Source organism: Mustela putorius, unplaced genomic scaffold, assembly GCF_011764305.1.
Source record: "Mustela putorius furo isolate JIRA1106 unplaced genomic scaffold, ASM1176430v1.1 tig00003845_pilon_pilon_pilon, whole genome shotgun sequence".
Taxonomy (NCBI): domain Eukaryota; kingdom Metazoa; phylum Chordata; class Mammalia; order Carnivora; family Mustelidae; genus Mustela; species Mustela putorius.
The window spans coordinates 9,473,870-9,494,516 of NW_025421998.1; the positions used below are offsets into that span (position 1 = coordinate 9,473,870).

Sequence of the window (20,647 nt, forward strand, 5' to 3'; positions counted from 1 at the left end):
CTTCATGGATACACACCGAGCGGTAACCAATAGTAGAAGTCATCTTAGCATTGTTAGAAGTCTGTTTTCTCTACTGAGGCTCCTCAGAGGAATGTCCTCACATCTTAGAGCTTGTTTGTTGCATTGCATTAAGTTTGTGGTTGGGATAAAGATGATTTCTGCCCCCCACCCCAAGTTGAAGGAATCAAAGTTTACAGTCTTCCCAGTGTTAGTAGCCAGCATGGCCATGTGTGCTGGAGCCCTTGAGAGCGTGTGCACTGCCTTGGCCCCACAAACACCCCATCAGAGTCCCCAGACCCCACAGAAGTACTGAGTTGTTTTGTATCAATCTGAGATTAATTTTGAATTGTAGCAGTTGAATGAGAAGTAGGGTACTTTGGGGACTCTCTCTGGCTTGGGGCTCTGACTATGCTTCTCCTGTCTGGAGCCACTGCCCCCAGCAGCCCACAGCCCTCAGGGTGAGTGACAGGTGCCCAGGCTGCAGCAGGACAGTTGTCACTTGTGTGTTCACAAAAGAACTGCCAGTCCGTGATCTGCACACCTGCATCCCCAGGCACCTGGAAAGCATAATTATGACCTAAAATTCAGTTCCTGTTTAAGACATAGATCACAGGAAAGACCTATGCTTTTGTGAGAGGTGTAGGCTCCACTGCTTGGGAAATTTAGGGAAAGAGAGATCAGCTTTAAATATAAAAACCTTCTGCCAGGGAGATATAAAAGAGGCAAAAGAAATTCTTCGGAGTGATCTGAATTGTTACGCTCCTCCCTTGGTAAGCAATTCCCTGTGACGGGGAGCATGAGGACAAGTTTTGACGCCCAAACAAGGTCATTTTCCTCGGGTTTTGTTTTTTTGTTTGGGGGTTTTTGTCTTTAAAAAGGCATACCTTTTTTTAGCTCTCATCTTCAACGTAAAATTTTCAGTTTGGGAACACCTGGGTGGCTTAGTTGGTTGAGCGACCGACTCTTGGTTTTAGCTCAGGTCCTGATCTCAGGGTCGTGAGATCAAGCCCCAAGTTGGCCTCTGTGTTTAACATGGAGTCTCCTTGGGACTCCCTCTCCCCCATCTGTCTCCCCTGCTCTCTCTCTCACTTTTTAAGAGCCATTATATTGCTGAATCATTGAAAATTTAGTCTTAGTAGTAGTATCACGTGTGCTGATTAACCTTCTAGGACTCCAGTCAACATGGCCGTGAACATAACTACAGACAGCTCTTGTCCCAGCTCTGATGGTTGCTCTTCCAGGCATTTTGTCGACTAGTGTTGGAGATGTTAGGAAACGCTGTCCAGTCCTGCACCAGGGATCCAAGAGCTCTGGTTGCCTGTCATATGCATGACCAGTTTGCTCGTTCATCTACTGGTGCGTGGGTTTGACCCTTACTCAGCTTGACTGAAGGGGGAGGGCAAAAACATTCCTAATTAATGTGATCTGTTTCCCTTTTCCAGCCATGCGATGATGGACCTACTGATTGAGCTCTGCCTCCAGAACCACCTGAACCCGTCCCACCACGCCCTCGAGATCCGGTCTTCGGAAACCCAACAGCCTTTGAGTTTTAAGCCAAATACTTTAGTTGGGACCCTGAATGTGCACACTGTATTTCTCAAAGAGAAAGTTCCCGAAGAGAAGGTGAAGCCTGCCCCACCCAAGGCACCTGAGGTCAGTAGGAAGAGGGGGACCCTTTGTATCTGGGGGCATATGAGACACCTGTGGCCAAGGAGCTGAGGAGGGGGGCTGGTGGAACCCCTCTTATCTGAGTAACATGTGCATACAGCTGTTTAAAATGTCTACTTCCCTGCTAGCCAAAATTAGACTCTAAACTGAGCTTCTTTCAGAAGATGGAAATTAGCCGACTTCAGTAATATTCATGGTTGTATCTTTGCTCCTTTGGATATTATGGAAGAGGAATCAGTCTAGAGCAGAGGTAGCCTTTGGAACCTTCTACACAGAAGGAGATGGTTTATCATTCTGAACTTTCCAAAGGGGTCACCCCTGGCTGCATGAGGCTATTAAGCAGGTACAGTGCAGCTAGTGTGATTGAGAAACTGAGCCTTTAATTGTATCTAACATTAATTAATTCGACTTTAAATAATCACAGGTAACCAGCCACTACCTTGTTGAACTAGTTACAGCCATTCTCCTTCCATTCTGGAGGTCTTCCTGTCTGAGGAAGCCATGGGGAATGGGGAAGATCTGAACTTCTTCCTAGAGAGAGAAGTAACAGGAGTTGTCCCTTTGGAGAAACTGACATCGGAAATGTTTCCTCATTGCACTTGGAGCATGTCTTAGACACAGATGTAACTCAGGCTTTTGATTTTTTGATTAAAATGAACTCCAGCTCCTGACGGTGCTTTTTCGTAAGCCTTTGCTGTGATCTTCGAGCTCCAGTTAAAAGCTTTTAGATTCTTGGGGCACGTGGGTGTCTCAGTCATTAAGCATCTGCCATCAGCTCAGGTCGTGATCCCATCGTCCTGGGATCGAGCCCCGCATCAGGCTCCTTCCTTGGTGGGAAGCCTGCTTCTCCCTCTCCCACTCCCCCTGCTTGTGTTCCCTCTCTTGCTGTGTCTCTCTCTGTCAAATAAATAAATAAAATATTTTTTAAAAGATAAAATAAAAGCTTTTAGATTCTTGGGAATATTTACTAGATTTTTCTGCTTCTAAAAATGGCAGTTTGGCCAACAGTTCATCTTCTGTCAATTTTTACGTTTGGGGGCTTAATAAATTTTAACTGGTGGCATCTCTACTCTGGAAAGGGGTGTGGATCCACCTCAATCAGATTCTGTTCAGCCCACACTTGCTGTGGCCCCTCTCCGGCATTCTCAGACCATGCTGTGACAGTAAAGGCCAGGAAAATGGTGACTGCCTGAAACTTTGGCATACTAATTTTTTTTTTGATGGGCCAGTTTATCAGTAGACAGTTGGCATCATATTTAGTCAAAGTGATTTTTTTTCTGATTATGGTGCCCATCATTATATGGCTATTATATGCATATATTGTCTGTTATTTTTTTCTAGCTTAAATATATGTGTGTGTAATATACATATATATGTGTATATGCAGACAAACACTATATATATTTACATAGATATTAATATATTTTTGTGAGTCTTTTGGCTGCTTAACTAAAACTTTGATATCTTGGGTTTTTTAGGGTTTTTCTTTAGATTGAATCGTTCATTACACTTTGAAACTATCTTCCTTCACAAAATCTATGTGAGCACCTTGTGTTCTGTTTGGGATCCTGGAAAGGCGGCGTATGTGTTCAGTGATAAGCCCAGACCCCTCTCGATGTCCGTTCCCCTGTGTTTTTAGCTGTTAGCTCCTCGGTGAGAGATTCTGAGGAAACGTATTATGCCGGGTGTTTATCCTGAACTTTTCAGTATGGCAGTTCCCCCACAACCCACTGAGTTTTGCACAAAGGGGCTCGGGCTGCACAAAACATTGCCGTGGTCATTTCGAGCCCACAAGCAGAGGGTGAGGCCATGTGGGGACACACATTTACAGCATTCTTTTGTCCGGGGTGTCCCTCCAGAAATCTGTGCGCTTGGTAGTGAATTACCTGCGAACCCAAAAGGCCGTTGTGCGTGTGAGCCCCGAAGTGCCGCTCCAGAACATTCTGCCCGTCATCTGTGCGAAGTGTGAAGTCAGCCCAGAGCACGTGGTTCTCCTCAGGGACAACATTGCTGGGGAGGAGCTGGAACTTTCCAAGTCCCTCAACGAGCTGGGGATAAAGGAGCTCTACGCGTGGGACAACAAACGAGGTGAGGCCACCTTGCGTCTTTGATACCTGCCCTGTAAGAGCACAGGCAGGAAGCAGACATCACTGCCTGTGAGCGCTCCAGGTGCCCAGCAGAGACAGGTACCTGAATTTTCAGGCAACCCACGTGTTGTCCAAAGCACAGTTGAAGTGGGCAGAAAATAAATTTGGTTTGTCCCCACTCCCCTCAATTGTAATTATGCCTCTTCCTCCCCCCCACATCCTGACCATGTTCTGAGCATCACCCTGTCTCCTGTGAGCTCGGCGAGGTAAGTAAAGAAGCAGCCGTAGCACGTGAACCATCTTCTCTTGGATTTCTTATTCAGTTGCCAGGAACTTCCCCCAAGTCTCAGACATTGCTCATCATCAAAACCAGTAGCAAAGGAGTACCTGGGTGGTTTGGTCGGTTAAGCGTCTGCCTGCGGCTCAGGTCACAATCTCAGGGCCCTGGGATTGAGTCCCGGGTCAGGCTCCCTGCTCAGCGGGGAGTCTGCTTGTCCTTCTGCTTCTCCCCCTGCTCATGCTCTCTCTTTCTCTCTCTCTCTCTATCTCTCTCTCAAACAAATAAATAAAATACTTATTTAAAAAACAAAACAACAAACACACACACACACACACAAAACAGTGACAAAACACATTTAGCTCTTTTTCTAAAACTGGCCGAATTAAAGATCATGAGATCAGTCCCTGAACACAGCTCAAGATGCTGTTTTGGGCTCCCTCACCACTGATGCCAGAGACTACTGACTTCTCGTGTGAACTTGGTACTTGACCCGAGGGCCCAGAGACACTGGGGCGAGTGGCCACTCGAGAGGCCAGGTGTTGGCACAGAGACTGGTGTGTGTGAGCAGAGAGATCCCTGATTGACCCAAAGGGCGGACTGTTTGGAAACAGCTGTCAGACCGAACTAAATAAATGAATGAGCAGGCAAAAAAATAAATGAATATTCCTTGACCTAAGCATTATTAAAGTGAACTTCATAAATGTGCCTTGTTTTCATGAGGCTCATTGATATCTGTGGTCTTTTATTTATTCCACAAATACAGAATAGGTTGGGTTGTTGAAATATATTCCATTTTTTCATGTTTTTCTATAGTTTGTTTCAAATTCTTCCAAGAAAATCTTTTATTACCAGTTGTTTTTTGTTAAGATTTTATTTATTATCTGCAGAGAAAGAGAGGGTATGTGCGTGAGCAGGGGAAACCAGCAGAGGGAGAGGGAGAAGCAGGCTCCCCGCTGAGCATGTAATGTAGATCCTTAACCAGCTGAGCCATCCAGGAGCCCCACTTATTATCAATTTTGTTGCAAAAATCAATGATTGTCGTTGAGCCTCCTCGCCTTCCCCCAATCCTCTAGAGGTTCTGGACCCCCTGTCTCATTTCAAAAAAAAAGTGCTCTGACAGTTGAGAGCAATGCATCTTGTGCCTTATGTGGCATCTTTTTAAAACTCAGACAAGTTTATTCCCAGCATCTGCGACACGGGCCTGGATATAGCTAGTATGTCTGCCTGGTTCTCTCAGCCCTCTATAAATGTGGTTTCTGTGCCTCTTTAGAAACACAGACTTCATTTAGCAAGAGGGAGGGAGGGAGGAAGGAAGGAAGGAGAAGAAAGAGGGAAGAAAGAGGAAGGAAGGAAAGAAAGAGAGAGAAAGAAAGAGGGAAGAAAGAGGAAGGAAGAAAAAAGAAAAGAAGAAGGAAGGAAGGAAGGGGAAAAAAGAAAGGGGAAGGGAGGGAGGGAAAAACTATCCCACACAAGTCTGTGAAAGAAAAAAGCCTTACAAATAACTAACTGTCATTGGTCAATTCTCAGGTATATCTCGAAATATAGATGTGAAACCTGTTCCCTGGGAAAAGTCCTATAAAATCTGCTGCCCCAAGCAGCATGATCCCAGGAAGCTCGAGGTGGTCCAGAGCACAGAGCGGAGGTGTTCAGGGAGGGGACCTCTGTCAGGCTGGGGCTCCGTCTTTCCACCCCACACAGGGAAGGACACACAGGTGCAGCCAGCCTGGCTATCAGATTTGGAAGCACCTGAGCCCTGAGTGCCTGTCACTGCCTTGGGTGCCCTCTGAGGACCCCAGTACCCTCCCCGGAAAAGAAAGGCACAACAGCCAGCATGGTAGGTGACCGGCTCCTCCAGCCCAGTGGCCAGCAGCCCTTTCCTCTGGACTGAACTGGTCCACATGCCACGCCGGCCATGAAGCCTTTGATTCTCATTACTCCAAATGCCTTTTTCCCTAATGGCAGTCAAGTATTTGAGAAGAAAGGAGAACATTCTGGAAGATGCCTATAGGAAGCCCTGTCCTTGTGGCCCCTATTGGATTATAGCCCCTCTGCAGCCAGCAGCTGCTCCAAGGGACAATGGCCATGGCCGGGGAAGATGTGTCACCAAGCAGGGTCCTGCCTCCTCCGGAAGTCCTGGTGGTGGCAGCTTGGAAGAGCAAAAGGCTTTGCTGCCACCTGCTTCCACAGGAATGCTTAGCAGCCTGGCATATGCAGGCTCCAGGGAGATCCAGGGCCCTTGGCCTCTCCTGCGGGGGCCCAGACAACCCTCTTGCGAGGCTCACTGAGGGACCACAGCTGTGGTCACGTGCTGCTGCCCTCAGAAGCTTGCGCTCACTCTCTCATTGCCTGCTTCTTCCAGTTCTTCTGACCAAAACTCAGTCGGAGCCCTCCTTGAGCTGTCAAGGTACAGTGAGCCCATTCCGGCCCGCCTGGGCTTTGCATGGCTCTGGGCTAGGATGATGCATGGAAGTGACGCTCGCATGCAGGGTCTGAAGGAGTGCACTGTGCCATGCAACCCTCCTAGGGGCCTCTTGTCAGCTGACATGAGGCTTTGGTTTGTTTTTTTGACTCCTGATTGCCTGAGAGAATGTCCCTCGTGTGAGAATTTGCGGTGTAGATGATGGCGGCTGGGGTAGAAAATGGGTCCCTTTGGAATACGGAATTTTAGGGTGCAGTGGAGGTGGCACATACCCCAGACACACAGTTTTCCCTTCTACCTGCGTTCACCTGTGCTCACCTGTCCTTGGCATCCATTCTGTCTGCTGCAGACTTTGGGGCAGTCTAGACTGTGAAATGCAGTCTTTTCAGCCATAGACAAGTATATGTATGGTCAGCCCAGCTTTTGCATTTACTCTGACACTTACTTATCATACACTTAACAGGCAAACACAAATATACACACATTTACATATACACGCACACATGTGCATAGATATGTATAGTCATACATATTATATAGTGGGATTCCTCTGACCTTCTTGGACTGCACGTGTACACACACACACTGTCTCCAGAAAGTTCATTAAAATCAGTATTTTTCTCTTACATAAAAGAGATGAACGGCACAAAAGTGGGCATTGGTCTGCAACCACAGTCCGCGCGTTTAGCGTCTGACCATAGCTCCTGTCTGTTATGGACCTCATTGCACCGTCTAGATGAATGTTGCAAACAGAAGGATTCCCTTTTAAGAAGCACCATGAGTGGTAGTTGTTTTGAGCAGGGAAGTCATGTACGTGAAGCCTTCTTCGGTATGGACTGGTTTGACTTGGGGCCGTGGGCAGACAGCAGCAGAAACTGCCAGTCGAGACACCTGTGGTCCGCGGCCCATATTGGGGACCGGAACTTGGAGGTTTCCCTGTGTGAAGGATGCCCATGCCGGCCTGGGTCTCCTCTGGCCTTGACTTGCTTGTGAGCGTGCTCTGGCCTCTCAACGGCTCTGACCTTCCGTTTTCTCCTCTGCGTAGGTGAGGGGTTTGGACTGGCTGGAATTCAGCCTCCCCCTTCACTGTTCAGTCTCGCCTCCCCTGCACTGTTCAGTTCATCCTTATTGTTCTCCAGATCATGTCCACACTTTAAGAGTAGGTCCCTTTTAGAGGAGGAGCATGTCGTTCCCTGCACTTTGGTTGCTATTTAACTTCTAGCACATGGGAGTAAACAGAAGGAAATAGTAGTTGTGCTCAGATTGTGTGTCTGGAGGCCTAGGTTCCAGCCTGGCTGTGTATCCGTGAAGAGTTACCAGCCTGACGTGTGGCCTGCACCTGCCGCCCCTTTGTCTGATGGAAACACCAGGGACCATCAAATGCTCTTGCTCTACCCGCACACCAGCCCTTCTGCGTGTCTGATGGGTCCCGGAGGCCTCACAGAAGGCCCCTGTCAGTATACAACCTCCAGTCCCTCGCCCCTGCCCCTCAGACCATTTGCCTCTGGCCCCTGCTTCCTCCAGAGAGAAACACCTGCAGCCACATGAGAGAACACCTGTCGGGCCACCACAGGGAGGATCCGGCACCAGGGCTGTCCCCGAGCGCCCAGTCCCGTGGGCTAGTGACCAGCCTCTGTCCCTGTTTAGGGAGAGAAGAAGAGAGGTTCAGTTCTGTGACAGTTTTCTGATTAGTCCATCGTTTCTGTGGTCAGTGTCATTGCCTAAGTGCCAATAACACGTCTCCCTCTCATTCACCCACTGGGTGCTATGATGTTACGTGTTTTACCATATCCGTGCCACCTGTCACTCAATTCTAGAAACAGGATCAGCTATGAATACATATATTAGCACTTTCTGTTGTTTCCCTACACATAGTTTGACTCTGTGGCATAGTTTCTATTACTTTTCACAGTTCTGTGCCTCGTTTGGAGGGTTTCAGTAGGATCAGCTGTGAGATCTGTGTGCCTACGTGGATGTGTGTGCACACTGCCTCATGATTGGAGCTGCCCCGCTCACTGGTTTGGATGCTGTGTGGTGTGGAAGGCCCCAGTGGCCCAGGTGGGTCCGCCTGCACATAACCAAGAGCCTTGGCCGTCTAAGATCTGATCCTTTGCCACTCACACAGTGATTTAAGGAATAGAGGTGTTTGGGTTTTACTGTGTTGGGTGTTCATGCATTTGTTACTAACATACTGACTTCCGTGTGTGTTCTCTAACTAGAGTATGAAATTCTAGGCCGGCAGATAAGGAAGTTACCTGACATGTATGCCTTGTTTGGGTTGCTGTTTGGACAGCAGACGTGTACAATCCCAGTCCAGACTTCTCCACCTGTGCATTGACAAGTTGACTCTCTAGTGGTTGGCAGTGGACTGGGGAAATTCATTTTTTTATCCCTTAGGAACACCCAAATGTTTCCCCTCTTGCCATCTCTGTGTGCCTTGGAAGAGAAGCACTGGATGAGTTCATGACAAAGGCCTGGAGTGGACTTTGGAGTGTCAGCAAGCCAGTGAATTATGGCAACCAGAGATGGCGGGGGCACCCCGGGTCCCAGGCTAGTTACCCCCTGGCACAGGAGGAAACAGGCTTAGAGTGGCAAAGCAGTCTGCACAAGTCAGGCCCATAACCTCTGCTCTGCCAGTTCTCTAGGGAGCCCGTGGGCTGGGTTCACACGCAGGGTGGTGTTGGCGGTGGGGACACTGGTGAACGCAGGGCGCTGGGTCCCCCTCAGAGTCAGAGATCTGGAGTGGGCCCAGGTTCTCAGTGATACGGATGTGGCAGGCCCCTCTGCACCCCCGGCGATGTTGTCAACTGCCTGACGAATTTGGGCTTCAGTGTCCCCATCCAGAATACGACAGGGCCCATTCCAGCTCTAAACTTCTGATAAGGAAAAGAGAGAAGAGAAGACTTGGAGCTCAAGAATAACAAAACAACAGAAGTAAGAAAAACAGGCCCTAGAGAATGTGATCAAGAAGGACAACATTCTGGTTGAGGTCGAAGAATGCAAATCTAGAAGCGTGAATCCTGGATTCCTGGGATTCTTGGGATTATTTTGACACCACCTGGGTTAACCACTGCTGCCGTTCCATAGTCTGGACATGAGTGGGGCTCTTCAACAGAAAGCTGCTGATTTATTTTAGTTAGTGTTTTCACCTCAGATTCACAATTCTTTTTTTTTTTTCTCTTAAGGTGTGTGTGTGTGTGTGTGTGTGTGTGTGTGTGTATATATATATATTTTATTTCTTTTCAGCGTAACAGTATTCATTGTTTTTGCACCACACCCAGTGCTCCATGCAATCCGTGCCCTCCATAATACCCACCACCTGGCTCCCCCAACGTCCCACCCCCCCGCCCCTTCAAAACCCTCAGATTGTTTTTCAGAGTCCATAGTCTCTCATGGTTCACCTTCCCTTCCAATTTCCCTCAACTCCCTTCTCCTCTCCATCTCCCCTTGTCCTCCATGCTATTGGTTTTGCTCCACAAATAAGTGAAACCATATGATAATTGACTCTCTCTGCTTGACTTTTTTCACTCAGCATAATCTCTTCCAGTCCCGTCTGTGTTGCTACAAAAGTTGGGTATTCATCCTTTCTGATGGAGGCATAATACTCCATAGTGTATATGGACCACATCTTCCTTATCCATTCATCTGCTGAAGGGCACCTTGGTTCTTTCCACAGTTTGGCGACCGTGGCCATTGCTGCTATAAACATTGGGGTACAGATGGCCCTTCTTTTCACGACATCTGTATCTTTGGGGTAAATACCCAGTAGTGCAATTGCAGGGTCATAGGGAAGCTCTATTTTTAATTTCTTGAGGAATCTCCACACTATTTTCCAAAGTGGCTGCACCAACTTGCATTCCCACCAACAGTGTAAGAGGGCACCCCTTTCTCCACATCCCCTCCAACACATGTAGCTTCCTGTCTTGCTAATGTTGGCCATTCTAACTGGTGTAAGGTGGTATCTCAGTGTGGTTTTAATTTGAATCTCCCTGACGGCTAGTGATGATGAACATTTTTTCATGTGTCTGATAGCCATTTGTATCAGACTCACAATTCTTAAAGCAGGTGTTTTACACAGACCTCCTGGTCCTTGGGGCTGTGCTGTCGGCCTGAGAATCACAAGTCTCATGTGGCTCGTGGGCACCTGGAGTGTGGCCGGTCCAAACCCAGTTGTGCCGTGTGACCTGCACACTACCATTTCGAAGACTCCATACCAAAATAAATTTAAAACATCTCATTCATCATTTTTCTATGGATTGTGTGATGAAATGATAATGTTTTGGTTATGTTGGATTACACAGAATACATCACTAAAATTGCACCTGCTGGAGAATGTACAATTCCACATGTGGTTCATTTTATTTTTTCTACCAGACGGTCCTACCCTAGAACTTTTTGATTTCTTGCGTTTTTTTCATTCACATTCAGGGTTCAATCCCACCCCAAGAAAAACGCCACCCAACTCACTGAAGATTGTAAGAACCTTCAGCGAGTTCCCAGAGGGGACTGGAGGCTTTGAGGTGGCTCGGAATGCTTTGACAAACATGGTTGCCCTTTAACTGTCTTGGAAAATTTGCAAGTTTAATAGTGGAGGGTTCGTTTGTTGAGATTCTGTTTAATCTCGTTTCATGCGCCAATAATAAGTCTTTTTTTCTTTTTTCTTCTCCCCCAGAAACTTTTAGAAAATCTTCGCTTGGCCATGATGAGACAGATAAAGAGAAGAAAAAAATTCTGGGATTTTTCAAGGTTAATAAAAGAAGCAGTAGTAAGGTAATGGACTGTAATACACGTAGGATTCTGCGTTTCGGAAAAATAGTTGCTTGGGATGTCTGTATTCACCCTATCTTGCTTGGAATCTTTCTAAATACAGTTAGAACTGTTCACTTCTCTGGGTGAGAGGGAGCTTATCCACAGGCACTGAAGCGGCTGACCTGTTTCCCCCCTTGATTCCTAAAGCCGGGGGCTGGGGGTCAGTGCTGTTCTGGCCTGTACGGTACGAAGCTCTGAGCGCCGCTGGGCCGGCGCATGCGCAGTGTCTGGTGTAACGCTGTGGCTCGCTTCCTGCACATGCGTGGTGCCAGATGTGAAGCTGCAGCTTCCCGGCAGCTCAGGTGTGAAACTGGGGCTCAGTGGCCAGCGCATGCGCAGTACCTGGTGTGAAGCTGCGGCTCAGGAGACACCCTGTGGACTGATGAATGAGCGAGTGAGCGCGAGCTGCTGCTATGTTGATTAAAAAGAAAGTAAGAAAGAAAGAAAACAGTCCATATGCCTACAAATGAAATACCTTTAGAACCTGTTTAACCTGCAGGGCCTCTCAGCGCTGCCCTGGGGCCTCTTCATGGAGAAGGGCATCCATCGTTGAACCGTCCTTTGCTGGCAAATCTCTGGTGGCCTTTGGCCTTCCAGGATGGTTTGGAATATGTTGCGTGATAAGTTAGTTTTATTGCTCCTGTTGGTTTCATGCAGTAAATTGTAAAATCGTACTTTGGATGCTGTGTTGTAGAGCGGGGTCACGGTGCAGAGACCGAGACTGGAGATTTTTGCAGTCAGCTGCTGAAATCCCCAAAACTGTAAATGCCTTCTCACAAGCAAGAGAAGAGGCTGCTCCTTGCCCCTATTGTATCTGTCTAAAGAGTGTATTTTGCAAGTATCTGGTAGTTTCTCCTTACTAATGAGGGGGACTAAAAAAGACGAAACCGGTCCAGCAGATGCTAGGCTCTGATACCGGCAGCTGGGTATGGAAGCGTCCACCTGGGTACAGGTGAAAGCCGGGTGGGAGGGCAGCCTGGCGCTGGCTGAGAGGCCCCCTGCTTGTGCCCCAGGCTGCGCATCTCCTTGCCCCACCTCCCCGAGGCTGAGGGGTGGGAGGGTTCACACCCCGCTGCTAATAGGAGCAGTGAATGCAAAGAAACACTGTGCTCAGGGTCCGGGCTGAGGTCCGGATGAGTCAGACAGCAACACTGGTCCTCCCACCCAGAGCCAGCGCCCTAGGGGTGAAAGCCAAGGTCCCCGTGTGGCTCAGGAGCTTGAACTACCCCTTGATAGTTCCCCACACACAGTGCCACAGTGCGGCTCATTTTCTCTTAGCCGGTCCTGAACTTTTGATGTTGGTTTGTGAATCTCTTTTTTGTTGTTACCGGTTATTATGTTTCTCCATGTCCTTTGAAAATCTGTGCTCAGCATGTTTCTCTCTGGATCCTTTGCACTTTCCTTCTCCTCATCTTGCATTCCCTCCCAGCTCCTCTCCCCCCACTTCCTCTCCTCTCCCTTCCTGTTCCTGTCCCCTTTTTCCCCACCCTTGCTTCCCTGTCCCTCCCCTCCTTTCCCTTATCCCTGGTGAGGTTTACTTTGAAATTACAGATTCAGACTTTTCCATCTGAATTTCCCTTTATTCTATCAATGTTGGTTCCTGGAATTCGGGAGGCTGAGTTTGCCAGGAATACTTCCCCACTGTCCTCCTTCATCCTGATGACGCCAGTTCACAGTAAAACCTACCATTTCCTCGTACTGAGATCTCAAGAGTCCTCTTGTGTCTTCCTCTTTTTGAGAGCTTAAACTGCAGGAAAGCCAGAAAAAAAAAAAAAGAGAGAAATACTTTTGTTTTAAGCAAAATAAGAATGCCTAAGGTGTGGGAGATAAGAGACAGTCTAGCTTCTGAGGGTTTGTCAGGGGACACTGCCCAGGAGGACCCTGAGACAATGCCACAAGTGCAGGGACTCCTGTCTTGCCATCTTGGCTCCCACTCGGCAGGCCGGGATTATTTTTCCTTTCTAATATGCGTCCTCTCTTCCTTTCTTACTTTGTGTCACTCTGAAACTCTCTTACGCAGTTGTATCCTTGCTGGATTATGTGTTGTTTGGGGCATCAACTTCTTCCTTGTTTTTCTTTTCTTCATGGTTTGAGATGCGCTAAATGCAACTTCATTTAATCTAGAAGCCTGGTGAGAGACATACTACTCACCGCATTTCACGGGTGCAGGAAAGAAGGCTGCGTACCTCTGAGCTGACCCTCGGTCCGGTGACTGAGTCCCAACCAGCCTATCTTTCTAGAGCTCTGGCTTTCCTCACTCGTTCACACGGTACATGTTTGAAAGGTCCGGAATTCCACTCTTTTGCCCTAACACTAAGAGGGTTTGGAGGTAATCATTATTTACATGTTTTCTAAAATCTTATGATGCCAAATAGTCCACAAGTGTCTCAAGAGGACAGAACACTAAGGATGGAGAATTATCAAGGCAATTAAAACTAAGGAGGTCTTTACAATATCTTCTTAAAACAAAACAAAAAAAAATGTGTGTGTGTGTGTGTGTGCGCGTGTGTGTAAAATCTCAACAAAGGATATATTTGAGGGATATCATTTTGGCTGAAGTAGATGGGGGCCCATATCTTTGTGTTTTAAAAGTTCACTATTTTATTATTTTCAGAATGTGATAATTTTGTACAATTTTGACTTATTTATTCCCCAACCCAGAGGTTCTGAAATAGTACCTAAGAATCACTCTAAGACCCAGCCTAACAATGGGTCTAGCATTCTGGGGTCAAATGCTATAGCTGGTGGCTGGCACGCTGTCACACAAAATGTCCTCTTGAAGAATCAAGCGATATGTCATTGTCATTGTTGTTTTTCTTTTATGGGCAGATAGGGGGACATTTGGTGAATCATTTCTATATATATAATTATTTGGTGAATTATTTCTGTATAAACAGTGCAGTGGTAAACTGAATTTAAAGCTCAAAAATCCCCCCCCAACTAGTTAATTCATTGGTTTTGTGAGCAAATCCCATCAGTTCACACTCATGAAACTACTGTTTTCATATTACATATTTTCTAAGCTAAATGTATGCTCTTGGGAAGAAGCAAAAGCAGCACCCCTCCCTTGAGTCGTGAATTTCAAAACTGGTTTTGGGATCAGTGAGTACTTTGGTTCTGGGCTTTGGGGTTTCTGTGCTGAGGGTCTTGGCCATGGATTACAAACCACTCAGGTCAGAGCCTGCTGCCTTGAAGACCACACTGGTTTTGTGCTGTCACAGTCGCCAAGGATGACTTTTTTGCCTGGGCATACACTGACCTGGAGATGACGTGCTGTGTGTCTGTGTTCCAGGCCGAGCAGATCGGGCGGTCCGGGGTGGACAGTGATGAGGACACCTCACAGTCTGCTTTGGGAAGGGGCTCAAATGTGAGTACTAAACTAAACCCGAGGGTGCTTCTTGCCAACGGGTGGGCTTCTCACTGCTTCACAGGACCTTCTGGAAAATGGGACTGTAGATTAGTTAAGTTGTTTGGGTTTTGTACGTTCAGTCCAGAGGCACGACGTTGTGTATGGCTTCGCGTTTACCTGCCCATGCTATATTTGGAAGCTGTGTGGTGTTTTAGTTCCTAGTTCTCTGTACTGTAAACATGATCAGGAGGATCCTTGGTTAGATTAACTGAGTTTATGCCCTCTGGAATTTCTTCCATACGTTCAGGAGCAGCTGATGGGTTTGGGACCACATGGCCCTCTTTCCTATCCTAAAATCTACCAGTTTCTAAACTCTGCAACTCCACTTCAAAATGATTTTTTTTTTTTTTTTTTTTTTTTTGGATAGAGAGAGTGGGTCTGTGAGCAGCAGGGAAGGGGTGGAGGGAGAGGAAGAGAGATCTTTAGCAGGCTCCATATCCAGTGCAGTCCCCAGCATGGGACTTGATCTCACGACCCTGAGATCATGACCTGAGCCAAAATCAAGAGGCAGATGCTTGACTGACTGAGCCACCCAGGCGCCCCTTGAGTTGTATAATCTTAAGGAAGTCTTCACCTGCCGTGACCACATCAGCAATGACATTTGCTTTGCTATAAAACAGATTTAAACAACTGAGAACAGTTAGAAATGTCCATTGATGAGTCAATCTGCAATTGTAGTCTCGATTTTGGCCACAACCTATTGGAAAATGTCTTCTAATGTTCCATGTACTCTATAAGCTACATTTGTGTTTGAGTGGGAATTTATTTAACTACATTAGAGGGCTTGGCTACTCACACCTATTTGCTTATTTCAGCGCACTAGGTATTATAACTTTTCCAACAGCAAAGAATGACAGCATAAATTTTGTGGTGGGCATTACTTATTTGTGTGATTCTTTTCTCTCAGTGCAACACAGGGAAATACATTCATGACATAGATAAATAGGTAGAGCTCAGATAAAAACCTCATAGGAAATATCCAAAGCATTTTTAAGGAAAATTATAAAATACCACAAAGACACACAAAAGTAGAGTTGTACACATGGAAAACATGCCACATTCTTAGCTGTGAAGATTCAACATTATTATGTTGATTGGGTTTTGTTGTAGAGCTAAAAAAAAAAAAAAAAGAGAGAGTTATAAGGTTTAGTTGGAAAAATAAGCAACTAATAACTAGCTAGGAAAACTCTGAAAGACCAGGGTGATGGATAAGCCTGGGTAGTTTTAAAATAGCTTCTAATGCCTCTGTAATTCAGACTGTGTTATACTGACCACAAAGAAGTCAGTGAAACCCAATAGAAACTCCAGAGCCAACTGAAGACAGAAATTGAATACTATATAGGCAACATGTCAAATCGGTGGGGAGAAATAAACTTATTTATACAGAGATTTGAGATCATTGAGGAGCCCAAAGAGAAGGATAAAATCATATACATTTTCACTGTAAATACTAAAATAAAAAGCAAACAGAAAGGTAGATGTAAAAATTGAAACCATGTACGTACTAGCAGAAAAATTGAGAGGAGGGAACACTTTCCAAAAATGCTGGTTAACTTGAGGAGAACATAGACAGCAACCTCTTCGACCTCAGCTGCAGCAACATCTTTCTAGAAACATCGCCAAAGGCAAGGGAAGCAAGGGCAAAAATGAACTATTGACAGTTCATCGAGATCAAAACTTTTGCACAGCAAAGGAAACAGTCAACAAAACCAAAAGACAACTGTCAGAATGGGAGAAGATACTCACAAGACATATCAGAAAAAGGGCTGGTATCCAAAATCTATAAAGAACTTTTCAAAGCCAACACCCAAAGAATAAGGAATCCAATCAAGAAATGGGCAGAGGACATGAACAGACATTTCCGCAAAGAAGACATCCAGATGGCCAACAGACACATGAAAAAGTGCTCCATATCACTCGGCATCAGGGAAATACAAATCAAAACCACAGTGACATACCACCTCACACCAGTCAGAATGGCTAAAATCAACAAGTCAGGAAATAATAAATGCTGGCGAGGATGCGGAGAAAGGGGAACCCTCCTACACTGTTGGTGGGAATGCAAGCTGGTGCAGCCACTCTGGAACCAAACAGCATGGGGGGTCCTCAAAACGTTGAAAATAGAACCACCCTGTGACCAGCAATCATACTACTGGGTATTTACCCTAAAGATATAAATGCGACCCGAAGGGGCACGTGCACCCGAAAGTTTATAGCAGCAATGCCCAAAATAGCCAAACTATGGAAAGAACCTAGATGTCCATCAAAAGATGAATGAATAAAGAAAGATGTGGGGTATATATAGACAATGGAATACTACGCAGCCATCAAGAGAAATGAAATCTCGCCATTTGCAATGACGTGGATGGAACTAGAGGGTAATATGCTTAGTGAAATAAGTCAATCGGAGAAAGACAACTATCATCTGATCTCCCTGATATAAGGAGTTTGAGAGGCAGAGTGGGGAGTTTGCAGGGGTAGGGAAGGAAAAAATGAAACAAGATGGGATCAGGAGGGAGACAAACCATAAGAGAATATACCTGACGATTCACAGACCTGTACCCCTGACAGGGGACAAAAAATATATGTTAGTAAAAATAATTAATAAAAAATGCTGGTTACTTTAACATCAAGGGAAAAAATTTTGAGTCAAAAACAAGAGAAGGAAGAGAGAATATTATCAGCAAAGTAAAAATCTAAATGACAAATGTTGGGGAGTGGGGATTAGAATTAGAAAAATAATGACAGCCTTATGTACAGGAGATCACAGGGTGTTTGTCTTTCTCCATCTGACTTACCTCACTTAGGGTGATTCCCTCTAGCTCCGTCTGTGGATGGCACATCATTGCAAATGGCAAGAATTTCATTCTTTTTGATGGCTGAGTAATATTCCATTGTGTATATGTCGCACATCTTTTCTGTCTATTCTGTTCTATGTGGAATCTAAAAAAACAAACAAAAGACAAACAGAGGGGCACCTGGGTGGCTCAGTGGGTTAAGCCTCTGCCTTTAGCTAAGGTCATGATCCCAGGGTCATGGGAGCAAGCCCCACAGCGGTGGGGTCTCTGCTCAGCAGAGAACCTTCTTCCCCTCCTCTCTCTGCCTGCCTCTCTGCCTACTTATACGCTCTCTCTGTCAAATAAATAAATAAAATCTTAAAAAAAAAAAAAAGGCAAAGAGAAACAGACTCAAATATAGTGAGCAAACTGGTGGTTGTTGGAAGGGGGGGCGAGGGGGTGGGCAAAGGAGAGGAAGGGAAATTAAGATGCACAAGCTTCCAGTCACAGCGTGGGGACGCGCAACATGGGGAGCGCAGTCGATGATATTGTAACACCATTGTGTAATGTGACGTCACACCTGTCATGGTGAGCACTGAATAATGTACAAACTTGTCACTTCACTGGGATGTATGCCTGACACTAATACAGCACTGTGTCTACTCTACTTCAATTTAAAACAAGAAAAGTGGGGACACCTGGGTGGCTCAGTTGGTTAGGGCCCATCTTTGGCTCAGGTCATGATCCCAGAGTCCCAGGATGGAGCCCCACATCTGACTCCCTACTTGGCAGAAAGTCTGCTTCTCCCACTGCCCCTCACCCCACTCTTGTCCTCTCTCTCTGTATTTCTCTAAAATAAATAAAATCTTTAAAATAAAATAAAGATGACATCCTGACCAAGGTAGATACAAATAGAAAGTTCACAGAAAAAGAAATGTAAGTGGTACATAAATAAATGAAAAAGTGCTCAGACGTACTCATAATGAGAAGTAGGAATCAAACCTCCAGAGAACTTCCTCTTGGCACTCATTCTGCAGTCTGTCCGTTTGTGCAATTCGTTAAAGGAGGACAAGCGTGATACACTGATATGGAGTGTCTTCTGGGATTTTTTTTCATCTTTCTAAATGAAGGGGAACTTTTACTGAAACCCAAAGTTAATGAATGAAGCTGCAATGTGGTAGATTCGTTATTGGCCTCCAAAGAAGAGTTTGCAGGGCTTGAGGCCATAGGGCAGGGCAGCCCTTAATAAAATCATGGTGCCAGCCTGTGACGGGCCCCTGCTTAGTTCTGTGCTCTCACTTCTTCCTCCTCACATGGATGCAGAAGCTGCCCAGCTTCCAGAGGCCGAGTAGTTGACCAAATCTGGATTGTGGCTTCTGTTTGCTGAAGGATTTTATGTTCGTGATCCTGTTTCTTTTTTTTTAAAGATTTTGTCTAAGAGAGAGCAACAGAGAGAATGCGCATGATTGCGGGGGGAGAGGCAGAGGGAGACACAGACTCCCCACTGAACAGGGAGCCCTGTCTGAGGCTCGATCCCAAGACCCCCTGAGACCACAACCTGAGCCAAAGGCAGACACTTCTCCAATGGAGCCCCCCACACGCCCTCATGCTCAAATTTTTGTCCATTATGTCTTAACTTAGGTTTGATATTTTGCTCACGTCTACCAAGCATGGAGTGTTGGTGATGGAACTTTTCTTATGAACAGTCTGCTCTTGTTTTTATAAATTTTGCTCATCCCACTGACTTTAGGTGAAAGAGCAAGGCTTTCAGTCTCACACAGCAAGGGGACCTCTCTGTCTCCACTTTCCCCGTCTGTATAGTGGGTATAGCCCTGCCCACTCTGCAGGATCAGCGGTCACAGAGCTCACCTAACACTCTGGGAAGCCCTCTGAAATGTCAGTAAGCTCGTTCAGAGCTTTACTAGAAAGTCTGTAGGAACTATTGCATATTTTCCCTTAAAATATGAGCAGTTCATCATAGGAGTCTGAAGAGAGAAAAAAAAAGATTCTGAAGAGAATAGATTTACATTAAAATATCCTGTAAAAAATAATTTATTTCTTTGAGAGAGAGAGTGAGAGAGAGGAAAGGGCAGAGGGAGAGAGAACCTCGAGCAGATTCCCCACTGAGTGTGGAGCCTGATGCAGGGATTTGATCCCAAGACCCTGAAATCATGGTCTGAGCTGAAATCAAGAACCAGCCACTCAACCAGCTGAGCCACCAGGCATCCCTAAAAGAAAATATCTTAATGAGGATGGCCAAAGTAATCAGATCTTCCCTGTAAAGGAAATTCATGTAAACCAAAGCTTACTCTATTCCAGGAATCATCTTCGTTTTCTGAAAGGGTCCTTGAATCAGTAAGTGTAATCACCTCCCAAGTAATGTCAAGCTGTTTTCCTGGGATTTTGCATTTTTCTGAGAAAATCTCCCTTCCGTATCCATGCAGAGCACACAGTTCCCTCATCTCTCGCTTTTGGGCCCTGAGACGCATGAAGGGGACGTGGCCCATCATCCCTGGGTGTGATTAATGGTGAGATGACATGGCGCTCAGACCACTGTTCCCACCATCTGACCTGTCCCTAAATCACATGAAAAGCAGTGATAAACCATACACATTGACAAAACGAGATACCTGAGTTAATTTGTAATTGTGCATGCAAAAATGCCACACACCTCAGAATACCACATCGGTCCCATAAAGTGGAGAATGCTTGGATGGAGGAGGAAAGTGACCCAAGTTCTCATCCTGGTGACTGTTACTAACTGTGGGCCATTGGGCAAGTTGGCAAATGAACCATAGTAACTGACCATTTATGGGCGCCTTGCCTTTGTTAGAAAAAAAGCCAGATTCTGTAAATTTGACCAATTTAAAATTGATCAATGTGAGCTACATCGGATGCCATTGCACTGTTCGTTACCGTAAAGTTAAAAAGTCTTTTTGGTGACTGATTTTCAAAAATCAGTGTCTCAATTAAAAAACCAAAAACCAGAAACAAACAACAATAACAACAACAAAGAAAAAAAAAACACACACACACAAAACAAAATTAAAATTGTCTGGGGCCCTTTGACTGCTTGCCCTGTCGAGGCAGTTATGGAAATCCTCCATCATCATAGTGCCTGCTTCTCATGGATGGAGAATCTGTGTTTGGGGACCAGATGGGAGTGTCCCCCACAGAGTAGTCCGGCCCTAATGGGGA

At 45.9% G+C, this 20,647-nt stretch overlaps 1 protein-coding gene across 4 annotated transcripts in view; it reads left to right on the plus strand.

Annotated features, from left to right (window-relative positions):
• Positions 1 to 20,647, plus strand: part of COBL (cordon-bleu WH2 repeat protein) — a 268,734-nt gene that overhangs the window by 115,400 nt on the left and 132,687 nt on the right. For 2 of the 4 annotated variants that reach the window (XM_045089541.1, XM_045089543.1), the window contains exons 3-7: positions 1,443 to 1,653; positions 3,528 to 3,756; positions 6,395 to 6,439; positions 11,127 to 11,224; positions 14,556 to 14,630. In XM_045089541.1, coding sequence (XP_044945476.1) covers positions 1,443 to 1,653; positions 3,528 to 3,756; positions 6,395 to 6,439; positions 11,127 to 11,224; positions 14,556 to 14,630 — 658 coding nt within the window. The remainder of the gene's footprint in view (positions 1 to 1,442; positions 1,654 to 3,527; positions 3,757 to 6,394; positions 6,440 to 11,126; positions 11,225 to 14,555; positions 14,631 to 20,647) is intronic. The other 2 variants (XM_045089542.1, XM_045089544.1) reach the window with 1 other exon arrangement.